At 40.2% G+C, this 13,565-nt stretch overlaps 2 protein-coding genes across 3 annotated transcripts in view; one reads left to right on the forward strand and one right to left on the reverse strand.

The window, feature by feature from the left end:
- Positions 1 to 12,098, reverse strand: part of spa17 (sperm autoantigenic protein 17) — a 28,884-nt gene extending 16,786 nt beyond the window's left edge. Inside the window, exons 1-6 of one of the 2 annotated variants that reach the window (XM_057838222.1) lie at positions 11,666 to 12,098; positions 11,492 to 11,562; positions 11,318 to 11,361; positions 5,789 to 6,714; positions 5,094 to 5,169; positions 4,832 to 4,991 (exon numbers count right to left, since the gene is read on the reverse strand). In XM_057838222.1, coding sequence (XP_057694205.1) covers positions 5,105 to 5,169; positions 5,789 to 6,714; positions 11,318 to 11,361; positions 11,492 to 11,562; positions 11,666 to 11,819 — 1,260 coding nt within the window. In that variant the 5' untranslated portion in view covers positions 11,820 to 12,098 and the 3' untranslated portion in view covers positions 4,832 to 4,991; positions 5,094 to 5,104. Of the gene's footprint in view, positions 1 to 4,831; positions 4,992 to 5,093; positions 5,170 to 5,788; positions 6,715 to 11,317; positions 11,362 to 11,491; positions 11,563 to 11,665 lie in introns of those variants that run through there. The other variant, XM_057838221.1, reaches the window with a different exon arrangement.
- The window catches only part of si:ch211-286b4.4 (SCO-spondin), a 213,633-nt gene continuing 211,779 nt past the window's right edge, over positions 11,712 to 13,565 (forward strand). The window contains exon 1 of the mRNA XM_057838220.1: positions 11,712 to 11,792. The gene's annotated coding sequence lies outside the window, so the exon portion shown is untranslated. The remainder of the gene's footprint in view (positions 11,793 to 13,565) is intronic.

Raw genomic sequence — 13,565 nt, forward strand, 5'->3', positions numbered from 1 at the left:
TTAATAAGCCACAATTGTTCTCTTTTACTAAAACATGTTACCAGAAACACTTAAATATAGCCATTGATTTAAGAATCTATAATATTTAGTACATTTTTGACCTACAGAGGGCGCCACGTTTTATATGCGCAACGGCGCTCGGGGTGATGACGAAGTTTGTCACTGTCACTAGACGAACACTACCGGTCTTCTGCAATTCCTTTTACTCTGCGAAATGTCCAACACATGCGCACAGTGGTTAAAAGCAGCAAGTATTTACAATTTGCGTTTTCATTGAGTCTTTTATTACCTTTTAATTGCTTCAAAATACTTTTTGCAAGTGTTTCCCTCTTACTTTTAACGATTTTTTTTCTCTTTTGGTAGCTTTAAAGCAGATTGTTGATCTGTTGACCACATTAGTCACGTAGCGTTTTTAAACAACCCTTATTTGACATTACTACGTTTTAAGTATTTTCTTAAGGCACTTTTAGAATGTTCTGTCCATTTGCATCCAAACAAAACAGCTGAAAGTGCGTGGTAGTACTTTGGCCTCAAGTTCGCCTCTTGTAGAACGTTTCGCCGGTGTGGCACATTTTGGCAGGACGCCGGTTTTGTCCTTTTTACTCTCGTTTCGTCTCATCCCGTCTTTCTGTTCAGTTTTCTTTTGCTGCTCGTTTTATGAAATATCGACAGTGCTGTCATGCTCATTAATGTTCCTCTCGGGTTCAAATTTAAAGGGTTGAACAGATGACATGTTTATGTCACTAGAGTCATACTCTGGAAACCAGCAGCATGACCAAGTGACGTCACGGTCGTCACCGCCCTCCGACGTCAACAACAATGGCGACTTACTAGTTAAACTAGCTTTACAAACTGCATTACAACAAAAACATCAAGACGGGTTTTAATGTCAAATTATTTTAACTCATAATAACGTTTATCTTTTAACTCATGGGCCTCTCCTCTACTTCAATAATCACAAGTGGACTTAAGATTTTAAAGTGCCCGTGACACGAAAAAGCATGTTTATTTCATAATACACGCGGTATTTTATGCTCCTATATGAAATGGACCGCTTGGATGTGTGTGGAAGCGATCGCTATATTTATTTAGTTTTTTTAATCCCGCGCCATGAAAATGAGTGACTTCCGGCAACAGTTTCGAGTTGAGAAAGAGGGCGCTATGACGTGTACGGAGGAAGGAGTCCTCTTCACTATACAGCCGTACTGTTGTATGAGAAGGACTAAGGATTCAGCTGATTTTGCGGATTAATACGTTTATTTTTCGCTGTACGAAAAATCTTGCTGTACGAGGGAGAGGCGTTTTTGGGGTTTCAAAAGGTTCCCATTCACCGGTGGGTATTGGCCAAAACAAGCCCTACTACTGTGGGACCATGGGACTTACGAGGAAGTCAGTAAACATCGTGTTTTGTATTATGTCAAATACTGGGATCATTTTAATATGTACAGTGGGGAGAACAAGTATTTGATACACTGCCAGTGGGTTCTCCCATTGGCAGTGTATCAAATACTTGTTCTCCCCACTGTAGGTGGCTTGCATTTTGTAGCTGACATGCATGCGGGGCGGCTATTTTTCTGCACAACACCAGGCGGTTTGCCCATCGGCGAAGACAATCGACGACCCAGTCGTCATGTGAAATGATCCAGGCTAGTTATGTGTGATTTTCCGCTTCGAAGACTTTAAAACATCACTCGGTTCGGGTTAGCATGTCGGCTAGCTGTCACGCCTCTTGGTTTGTTTACATTCGGAGAAGGGAAATGACGTTATCCCGATTTAGGTGTCATAAAATATCGTTCGGGAGGTGCGACAGTAAAGGTGAAGGCGACAGTTTTGACCATTATGTAGTAATTTTGCCATGTCGTCTTGAATAAATGCATTTGAATTATTTCATATTCCATTCAGCACAAGACTGTTATGTCATGACCATGCCATTCATTTAGCTATTGGGGAAAAATACTTGGATAAAAATAATATCCTGTATAAATATTGGAGTAGAGAGACTGAAACAATGACATTTTGCGGCTCTCTTTGTCGCATTTTCCTCGTTCTGAATAATTCCCCCTCAACGGGCTGACTGGTCCTTCTCAAGCCATTTATTTAGCTATTGGGGAAAAATACTTGGATAAAAAGAATATCCTGTAAAAATATGGGAGTAGAGAGACAGAAACAATGACATTTTGCGGCTCTCTTCGTCGCGTTTTCCTGCATACTAAATCAGATTAAATCGTGACTCCGCTGACGTCATCCACCTGTTGGGGATGCTAGAGCCCTATAATGGTAGGCGTGGCTAACCGGCAGATTAAAGGACTAATTTCTCGTCATCTGCGCTTTGCTAAATTGTTGTATATAGTCGAATCGTCTCAAAATATGATTCTAATTCACATAATAATTGTATTTAAGACTTTTTTCTCCTGTTGTACGCACTTTAAGTTTGACCGTCCTTGGTTCAAAGTAATTTGATTTTTGTCCTGATAGTAGGAGGGCTGATGGACCTAATGTGTCTGGTTGATAGCAAAAAAAAAAAAAACACCTGTGAGGAACAGAAAATATTGCAAATGCATTCCCAATAGGCTGACTCAGTAGCACAGCATATGACAAGAGGAGAAACGGAGAGAAAAATCTGAAGCGATGTGAGTTACTGACCTCTTGAGTGGAAGCACTCAGCACACATCTTGTTCTCTCGATCAAAATAAACGCATGCATGTCCACTACTGTAATGTCGTGGTCCTCAAAGCAGGAAGAACACCGGTGGCCACATGCGGAGGAAAGCATCTACACCTGGGCCAACAGGGCAAGATCCAGGCTGACTTCTGTCGTTACAAGGTCCATTAGAAGACGATACAAAGGTATATTGAGCCGAATGGCTCAGCAGCAAGTAAAAAAGTTGTGAAATGAATTATATCAACTGTAAATACCTGATAATACAACATAGAAAAGACACACGAGCCAAAAATAATTACTGAAACCCGAGCTCACCCTCTGAGCTGTTTCGCGTGATTAATCCAATGAATAATGGAGTTACTCTTTTAATTACTACAACCACTCCGGGAAGAGTTGATTGAATCCTCACGCTCAAAGCGCTAATAAATGACGCATCGTTAAACATACATTGCCAAATTAATAAAACGCCTGTGAAAACAAGCTTTTGAATAGTCCTTCTTGTATATTAGAGCCATTACTGAAGACAACGTTCATCTTGAATAGTGCCAGATTTTACAACTTTCTGTTTTTATGTTATGTCTATTTGTATGTTCATGAATTTATGTTAAAGCTTATCAAGATAAAATTGATGGCATTATTAATTATTGTTTATTATTAAAAAAAAACCAAAAAACAAAAAAAACAACGCACTTGTAAATGTCACACTTCTTTATACAGTGCCCTCCATAATTATTGGATTTATAATAATTATGTGTTTTTTAGCTTCTAATATTTTTTTTTCCTAAATAATATGGGACCTTAATGGAAAAAAAAAATAGAAAAATCCAACCTTCAATACAAGTGCATTTATTCAGTGGGGAAAAAAATCCCACATAAAGAAATAATTATTTGACATCAAATTATGTTTGTCTTAATTATTAGCACCCCTGGTGTTAATACTTTGTAATACCCCATTTTGCCAACAAAACAGCACCTAGTCTTCTCCTATAATGTCTCACAAGATGGGAAAAGACAGAAAGAGGGATCTTTAGCCATTCCTCTTTGCAGAATCTCTCTAAATCATCCAGATACCTGGGTCCTCTCCTCTGTACTCTCCTCTTCAGCTCACCCCACAGGTTTTCAATGGGGTTGAGGTCTGAGGACTGAGATGGCCATGGGAGGAGCTTGATTTTGTGTCTGGTGAACCATTTCTGTGTAGATTTGGCCATATGTTTAGGGTCATTGTCTTGCTGAAAGACCCAGTAATGACCCATCTTCAGCTTTCGGGCAGAAGGCAACAGATTTTGATTTTTACAGCCCCACAGCATCACTGACCCACCCCCATACTTCACAGTGGGTATGAGGTGCTGTCTACACGCCAACAAGCTGTTTGGGAGGCATGCACGGAGAAAACCTTTCCTCACTCACAATCATAAACGCAAATGTCTGGAGTTCACCAAGCGGTATTGGGGCTTCAACTGGGACCGTGTGCTTTGGTCAGATGAGACCAAGATTGAGCTTTTGGCAACAAACACTCTAAGTGGGTCTGGCGTTCCACGAAAGATGCGCATGCTGAAAAGCACCTCATACCCACTGTGAAGTATGGGGGTGGGTCAGTGATGCTGTGGGGCTGTTTCGCTTCCAAAGGCCCTGGGAACCTTGTTAGGGTGCATGGATCATGAATGCTTTGAAATACCAGGACATTTTAAATCAGAATCTGTTGCCCTCTGCCCGAAAGCTGAAGATGGGTCGTCACTGGGTCATTCAGCAAGACAATGACCCTAAACATATGGTCAAATCTACACAGAAATGGTTCACCAGACACAAAATCAAGCTCCTCCCATAGCCATCTCAGTCCCCAGACCTCAACCCCATTGAAAACATGTGGGGTGAGCTGAAGAGGAGAGGACCCAGGTCTCTGGATGATTTAGAGAGATTCTGCAAAGAGGAATGGCTGAAGATCCCTCTTTCTGTCTTTTCCCATCTTGTGTGTGTTAATTATTTCTTTATGTGGGATTTTTTCCCCACTGAATAAATGCACTTGTATCGAAGGTTGGATTTTTCTCTAACCCTAACCCTTTTTTCCATTAAGGTCCGATATTATTTAGAAAAAAAAATATTAGAAGCTAAAAAACACATAATTATTATAAATCCAATAATTATGGAGGGCACTGTATATAATCATGATATGAATGAATGAATGCCAGTATAACACAATACCCTTATATGCTGGCTGGTAAAGATCCCAAGGTTCGCCTGCCACTCATGTCGTGTTGTGTTGTTGTAGAATCCATTTTGTCTCAATTTTAAATCTGAATGTGAATCATTTGCAATCCAAATGGAGCTCTGTGCTGTTTGCAAAGGCAATGATTTTAATAGCAACAGCATTGCTGTTGTAGATTATTAGATAATTCATATTATGGAAAAGATTAAGAAAATGCATTAATTTTTACCTCTTTCCCTTCTATTCTTCAGGTTGTGGTGCATCGTCAGGTCCGGCTTCTCCGACAGGGTCTTTTGCCGCTTCATCTGGAATTAAGAGTGGAATTTATTGTTTCCCTAACAAAGACTCACTTTACTTATTCGCATCACTAAAACTGAGTCATTTTCGCCTAGCACAGTGGTGCCTGAAAATATTAAATAGACTCATTCCGGAGTGTTGTATCATGATTTTCTTCATATAATGAATCAGATTTTACATTTTCTTAATTTGTTCCAGGCTCTACTGCAACACCTCAATGAATTTGCCTTCATGTCCTCTGATTGCCCGTCTTTATTCAAGGGTAACTAGTGTGTTAGGTTGCTGCTCATTTTACAGACATTATCACATGACTACATGTATTCTTAGGAAACACGCTGTGCTAAAAGACAAGCAAACTTCGGCAGCCATTGCTATTTAATGTCGCTGTCTGTGCCTTGATAAAGCATACTGTAGCTTTTAAGTTATATTGTTTTGGTTCATATAACATGAGCAATGTGTAACACATTGTGGTGTGCATATTTTGTTTATTTACATTTATATTCAAACGTAGTTACGTTATTGCATTGACAAAAGCAGGAAATATTTGGAAAAACTTGTCGATGAATGAATTTTCCGTGTACCGAAGCTTTCATATCTCGAGGGTATCATTCAAATCCTCCTTTGTACCTTCCGTTTCCTCATTGTTGGTGTCAGCTTGTTCTCCCTCGTTTCCAGGCTCAACATTGCTTATCTCTTCCTGAGTCTCTTCCCGAGTCTCTGCCTCTGAAATCTGTTCTTCTGACTGGTTCTCCACAGCGTCACTTTGCTCGGCTTGTGGAATCTCAACAGAGTCAACTTCAACCTCTGATGGTTCTACGCTGTTTTCCAAATTACCTTCTGCATTAGCTGATTGGTCATCTTCCTCATTTGGTGCAACGGTTGCTGCGCTTTCCTCCTCAATTGACTTTTCCCCCTGAGCCTCCACTTCTTGCTCATCATCGATGGTTTCGCTTTGAGGCTGTGCTTCTTCGGTTTCTTCAGTCTGTGCTAGGGTGCTCTCCTCATCAGCAGCCTGTGAATTATCACCATCTTCATTACCCTCAACTTTGACTTCCTCTGTAGTTGGCTCTGTCTCTCCAAGATCAGCTGCTTCCACCTTGGCGCCTTCTTCAGCACCATCCTTTGTAGCTCCCTCATCCTCAACTTGAACCTCCTCCTGGGCTGCCTCCTCCTGAGTCACCTGCTGATCCTCCTCTTGGGATTCCCCCTGAGCTACTTCTTCACTCTCCTCTTTCTTAAATTCCTGAGTCACCTCCCGATCCTTCTCCTGGACCTCCTCTTGAGCTACATCCTCAGCCTCTTCTTTAGCAACTTCCTGAGTCACCTGCTGTTCCTCCTCCTCATCAGCCCCTTCCTCAGTCTCTTCAGCTTCAGTGCTCTCTTCCACCTCTGAAACTTTACTTAATGTATCAGACTGAGATACATCCTGAGATTTTTCATTCTCATCCTCCACGAGGTCGGCTTGACCCGAAGTTGCTGCTGAGGCTTCAGGTTGTGTAATCTCAGCTGACTGAGCTGGTGCCTCCTCAGCTTGTATCTCAGATGCTTTTTCTCTGGGGGAAAAAATACAAGAGTTAACAAATGTAGGTTTATTTACTTTTTAGTTGTATAATCCCAAATCCAATCACGTTAAGATGTGTAAAATGTTGATAAAAACAGACAACCCCTATTTTTCGAATCCTTTTCATACTATAATCAATCAAATACGGTACAAAAGGGAGAAAGTTAATGTTCATCCAGATGAATATTATGTTGTTGTTTTTAAAATATTTGTTATTTTGAACACTCTGGGGAAGTTAGCGATAACACAGCACTGCTCTTGGTAAGCAGAAAAAAGTTAACTATGCAACCATACAATGTCAAACCTTTGGTAATTTGCATGTTACAAATATCATTCACATCCTTTAATATAAATGAAATGATCTGCATGCATAATTTCCAAATCTGAATTTTTTACCAAATTGAATCATCTCAACTGGCCTGCCATAAAAAATATATATATATGGCGGAAAACACAGACAAGGCTGAAAACGCAGTTTTTCCTCTTGCATGCTTCTAAAATAAACTGCTATATTTTAAGCCAAAATAACTGTTGTCTTTGATAGAACAATATGTCTATATACTGCCATCGCAGTTTCATGGCGCATTAAGCCCCCGAACTATTTTTGAGTTGTCCATTTTACCCTGGAAACCCCCATTTACAGGCACCGCGAAACCGCTCTTGTTTGAACCCAGCCATAAAAAGAAGGTAATTCCATTTATTATTTGAAATGTCTATACATTTATTATTTCAAATGTCTATCATTTTTTGCTTACAATCATTAATTGATGTCTAATATTTAGTTTAAAACTACGACTTTAAAAAATTATTCACTCGCACATTTTAGACAAATAACGTCACAATGAAAAAAAATAGTGTCAGTAAATAGGTTACGGATATCTACCTCATAACTATCGCTTAATTGTATTTTTTTTTTTTGATATTGTCGCATTTTCCACGATATTTTAAATGATAAATACCGTATTGGTCCGAATATAAGATACTGTAATTATTTTACTTTTTTATAAAAAAAATAATTTGGTGTTCAAAAAGTCTTTTTTCAAACTTGAGTCTTGAAAAAGAGGGGGTCGTCTTATAATCAGGGCCGTCTTAGATTCGGGCCAATATGGTAATCGATCCAAACAAACACAATTTGAAAAAAAAAACGTTTTAAAATGGTAAATATTTGAAAAAGAAAATCTCGACCACTCCTTGATGTCTGCGATTTCTCCATTGTGACCCTTGTTAATTTACTGTGTTTCACCCATAAAATCCCCCATAAGTCCGGCTGTGGCCATTAACAGCTGTGTTTTGATACTCAGTGAGACATGCTACACGGGTTTTTTTGATCAAGGTACAAGGTACATACGCGATAATATCTCGTTAAAATCACGGTGTCTTTAGTTATGCTCTCGCAAGCTCTCAGCTCCAGTTAGGGTTTAGGGCAGGGGTCCCCAAACTATTCCACATCGGGCTGCGGTGGGTGCTGGATTTCTTTCCAACAAACCAAGATGACATCTTTGCACCAGTCTGGTGTCTTGCAAGTAGGAGTGTGATAAAATATCGAAATGGTGATATATTGTGATATTTTGTATCCCAAAAGGTTATCGATATGCTGCTGTCAATAATCGAGATATTGTTTTATACAGGTGTCAATTTAAAAAAAAAAAAAAAAAAAAAAGAACTACCAAGTTGCTACCAAAATCTTCCACCATAATAGTGTCTCGGGTAACTCTAAGGCTGCCAGTGACTGTGCTCGACGCCCAATCCATTTAGACTGGGAACGTTAGTTCATTCAAAACCAGAGCATTCACAGTCGTTCGGTCGGATTTTCGGGACATTAACAGGTCACATGCTGGTCATTTTAGGGCATTTCAAGGTAATTTCCTGTTGAGTTTGAGTCACTGCACACACTCATATGGGTGACCCATAAAATACCCCAAAATCAACAGGAAGTTACTGAAAATCAACAGGTAAATGACCTTAAATGGTCCGAAATTACCTCATTGCCTGGCATTGCTTGCCACTGACGTCCATAGACGTTCAATTCGTTTGAAGTGGGAGGGATGGCATACGTTCATTCGCTGCCACCCTCCCAATTCAAACGGATTGGACGTCTACTAGTGATAAACTCATTCCAATTCACAGCAGAAGCTTGTTTTTCTGTTTATTAGTTATTTGTAGAATATCCTAGAATGAATCCCTGACCAATGTATCGATAATCGTCGTATTGCCATATCGTCAGATCATCTTTATCGTGAGCTTTGTATCGCAAATCGTATTGTATCGTGAGGTACCAAGAGGTTCCCACTCCTACTTACAAGTGTAATCAGTTGCTTGTAGTCAGGTGCTGCTTGTTTGAGCAGAAACCTCATTGCAGGGCTGGCCCAGGCCATTTGGGGGCCCTAAGCAAAATAATGCCAAGGGGCCCATATTTTTGGCCCGCCATTTCGTCACAGTGTACTGTGAAACCCATACATCCAATCCAACCCGTACGTCCATATTTTGTATATCAATCAGATTTTGTTGCACTGCATACTTTAAACTTCTCACCCCAAATTATTGTCAGTACTTACAGTAGATAGTGCCAAACCTTTTTCTAAAACAGGAAAAGAAAGAAGTTAAGGAAGAACTTTTATTTTTTTGCGCTTGTAATCAAGTATCAAAACTCACAAAATTCAAATAAAGCAAACTGTAGTAAACAAAATAGAATATAAATTAAACAATTGCCAGATTGGGGGCCCCCTAGCGGTCAGGGGCCCTAAGCAGCTGCATAGTCTGCGTATAGACCCTACTCACATGACGTCACAACCACGCCTCCGCGCCATATTGTCCGTCAACTCGTCGTGTTGACGCATTACCGCTACGTAAATTCCTCCTATTATGGCGTGTTTTTCTGCTCGTCAACATTAATAATCAAAATGGTGAAGGCGTGTGTGGCGGTTGGTTGCAATAACAGAGAAGATAGACGGAGAGAATTGAAGTTCTACCGTATTCGGAGAGGAGAGCGAGATGGACTGCTGTAATTCGACGAGAAAACTGGGCTCCAAACGATTACCACGGATTATGTAGTAGTCATTTTATATCTGGTAAGATGCATTTAATATATATTTAGAGGGTTTTGGGCTGACAACCACAATTAAGATCATTGCAACGCTAATCGCCGACAACATACAGTTTCAAATTCAAGATGCTTATTTCTTCCACCATCATTACATTTTGAGTAATATTTAACTGGTACCAAGTGAAAGAAGCTGGCCTCGTCTACGGATTATCAGTTAAACAGGTGTGTCCAAACCTTTTGCAAAGGAGGCCAGATTTGGTGTGGTAAAATGCGGGGGCCTACCTTGGCTGATTTACATAGAACAATATATTTATACAAATTTTAGCAAGCCCTTCTGTGTGTCACATTTGCTTTATTTTTTTTTAATTCATAATTTCAACAGTCTCGTCTTTGTGGCGTTCTCTTTCGACACTCGGGCTCTTGCAAAATACTGCTGCTGTGAAATTAAACAAGCTTCAAGTTGCTATAATTTCTCGCTGCGTATCTTACTTGTAATGTTGTCGTACATGTCAGCGTGTCTTGTTCGGTAATATCATTATCGCGTCACATCGAACTCTTAGAAAACAGCGACTGTCTCTTTGCAAATGAGGCAGACACAGTTGTTGCGTGTTTTATTGAAGAAATAGTCCAATATCCACCTATCCTTGAAGCGTCAGCCATCGCAGTCAACTTTTTTTTTAATTGATTGTCGCCATTTTAGAAAATTGGAAGTAAAGGGTCACATGGGGTAATGTTGCTTAGAGTGCTGCTCTTAAAGTTTTCGTGAGAATAGGCTGAGTTTCTGTGGACAAGATAGTTGTAGATATCAGTGTAGCAGATGTCAGGAAGAGACGGCGAAGACAGCGGGTAGAAAAATATCGATTTAGGCATCAAATATGGATCTGGCGAATGGATAGACTGAAGCTTTTCCACATAACGCCATTTACGCAACGCATCCAATGAGTTTACAGCGTCTGAAAGCACCGGGGCTTCCATGAATTGCACTATAAATTGCACGACAAATTGAAACCATTGAGAATACGGATAAACAATGACGGACAATATGGCGGCCGGATACAGCGACACGTCATTCTGTGACATTGGTGAGTAGGGTCTATAGGCTGGGCCGGCCCTGCCTCATTGGTTAAAGAGTCTGAGCCCGATTGGTAGAGACAAAAACCCGACCCACAACAGCCTATGAGGACCGGTTTGGATACCCCTGGTTTAGTTTTTTTTTTTTTTTAAATACCCACCTGTTCAAAATTTTTATTCCCCCAGGAAATTTAGATTTGAGGCTTTCCAATGATGAATCACACATGCATATAGGACAATTTTGAAATTTCGCCAAATTGGGGTTCTCATAGTGGGACTTCAAGTCACCTGAGTGTTTTCCGCCATGTTTTTCTTTTGCATCATTTTTAGTGGTCTAAAAATATAGGTATCAGATTCAGATCGGTATCGGCAAAACATATCTCGAAATAAATCGGATCGGAAGTTAAAAAAAATTTGCATCGGTACAATATCGTTCTACTTCTAGTTGAACGAAATTCAGAAATGCAAAAAGTAATCTCACGCAGGAATGGGGTCTTCTGTCACAGGCCCCGTTTCAGGAACAGCCTATAGAGTAACAACAATACATCAGAGCAATGGTAAAAGACTTGCACAAGAATTGGCACAGAGAGAAGCCTAATAAGTAAGATGGAAGGTGACATCAATCACAGACGACGTTGATTAAGCGCCAACTGGCCTGAAATGCACGGTCGTTGTCAAATCTATCTTCCAGCATGGCAGCCCACGCAATTGGGTCCACGCCACTACCTGCAAGCCAAAACAGGAAAAGCACTTAGAAAACCGTTTAACAGTGTTGCTGTGACACTTCACGGCAAATAACGGCCGGAAAAAAAATAGAGAAAAAAATTACCATCTCGTTGGGCGAGAAGACGTTTAAAGTAGATGGCTGCATATTTGGGAATGTCTGCCGGTTGGTCACGGAGAATTTCTCGGACTAGGCATTCCAGAAGGGCACCAAACCCCCTTGGGATCCGCAGGTGGGTGTTGCAGAAAGGCACCGACATGTCGAACACTCGTTTAAGCAAAGAAATCCGGCAGAAGCCTCTTTTTATTCAGGGAAGTTATCTCCCTAAAACGTTGTCCGTAAACCTTAGAAGCTACAACTCTGAAGTCATGACTTTTCATTGGAATGTCTGTCTTGCACCTTATTTCGATAGCTGAATTCCTCGTTTAAAATGTATTTTATAATTTGAGATGTATTTAGCAAGTTTTAAAAATTAGAAGTTTCTGCGGGCCAGTGACAACGTTGAGTAACAGCGTGCTCGGGCGTTATTGTTGTTAATTGTTGCTAGGCAACTTTTGTAACTACGGACACCGACGAGGCACAAACCTAGGAATCTAAAAAAAAAAAATTTAAAAATACCAATCCCAGGCCAAGGCCACATTGTTTCCTTATACGTACTGGAAGTTGCTTATTTAAAGCCAACACTGAATGTAACTGGCGCAGGGTTTTATTAGGATGAAATTAGCAAAGACATGAAATACAGCCTTGGCTATTCCATTCATACTAATAGCATTTTGAAGCAAAATGCAATGGTCTACAGGCAAAACGCTTACTGGATGAATGTAGTGAGGCTTTACTAAAATTGGGTCACAAAAAAAATGAGGTCAAAAGTGTATATTTATAGTACACAGTAGTAATATGCATTGGCAATTTTTTAAATATTTTTTGGGGCTTTGTTAAAATCCCAGTAATTTAGGCAAAAACGGGTATTAATTGAAATGGAAATTTCTGGACAGAGGTTGGTAGAGTAGCGAAAAATTTTTCTCAAGTAAAGGTAGCTTCTAAATAATATTACTCAAAAGCAGAGGCGTCACATCCCATTAGACAAACCAGGCAATTTCCTAGGGCCCCCAGCCAGCAGGGGCCCCCAGAGGGCCAACAGATTTAGCAGACGCAGCTTTACTGCACTAACGCAGTGACAAGTGTAAGGAGTGTTTCAATACCATGGAATCATTTGGCAGATTATCTAACGATTTTGTTATCAAGCCCAATCAGCACTAACCATGTCACGTAGATTGTGCATCTTTAAGAAAGTCCAATCAGCTATTAATACCACATAATTGTTTAAAGAGTGACTCATCAAGTACTCTCTGGAAAGTCCTTGCCGAGTTGTTTTACGTTGATTTTCACAGGCGACCTCATTATTCATGTGACTACTTAAAGAAATGGTGATTTTACGATTTTATTAGCAATTTTAATACCGTAATTTCTGGAGTATTGGGCGCCCCTGATTACAAGCCTCACCCAGTACATTTTTAAAGGAAAAAACATTTTGTACATACATAAGCCTCTCCTGGCTATAAGCCGCGTGTGCCCACTTAGTAACATGAGATATTGACAAAGAAATACACACAGTTTTCAAAATTTTAATAACACACCTTAACTTTTCGTTCCAGGATCCAAATGAGGGAAAAAAGTAGCGGCTTGTAATCCGGAAATTACGGTACTTCTTTTAGCAAGGTTCCTTGGGTAGGCGTACGTTCCCATAGCAACCAGTGCTGTTATTGTCCTACGTCACAAGCGCTGCGTATTCTGGGAGCGAGAATAGGCGTAAAGTGCGCATTCCGAGCAGAGGACGGCCACCAGTTAAAATGTGTGCGTCCATGAATGAATGTAAGTACATCCATATGAGTCACTAGCCTCGTTTACATGCTGACTTTTATTCATACCGATTCAAATCATTCCGAATGGAAATTTCAGATCAGCTGTTTACATGTCACTTCATCTATTCTGATCCAGCGTTTAC

Source organism: Corythoichthys intestinalis, chromosome 6, assembly GCF_030265065.1.
Source record: "Corythoichthys intestinalis isolate RoL2023-P3 chromosome 6, ASM3026506v1, whole genome shotgun sequence".
Taxonomy (NCBI): Eukaryota; Metazoa; Chordata; class Actinopteri; order Syngnathiformes; family Syngnathidae; genus Corythoichthys; species Corythoichthys intestinalis.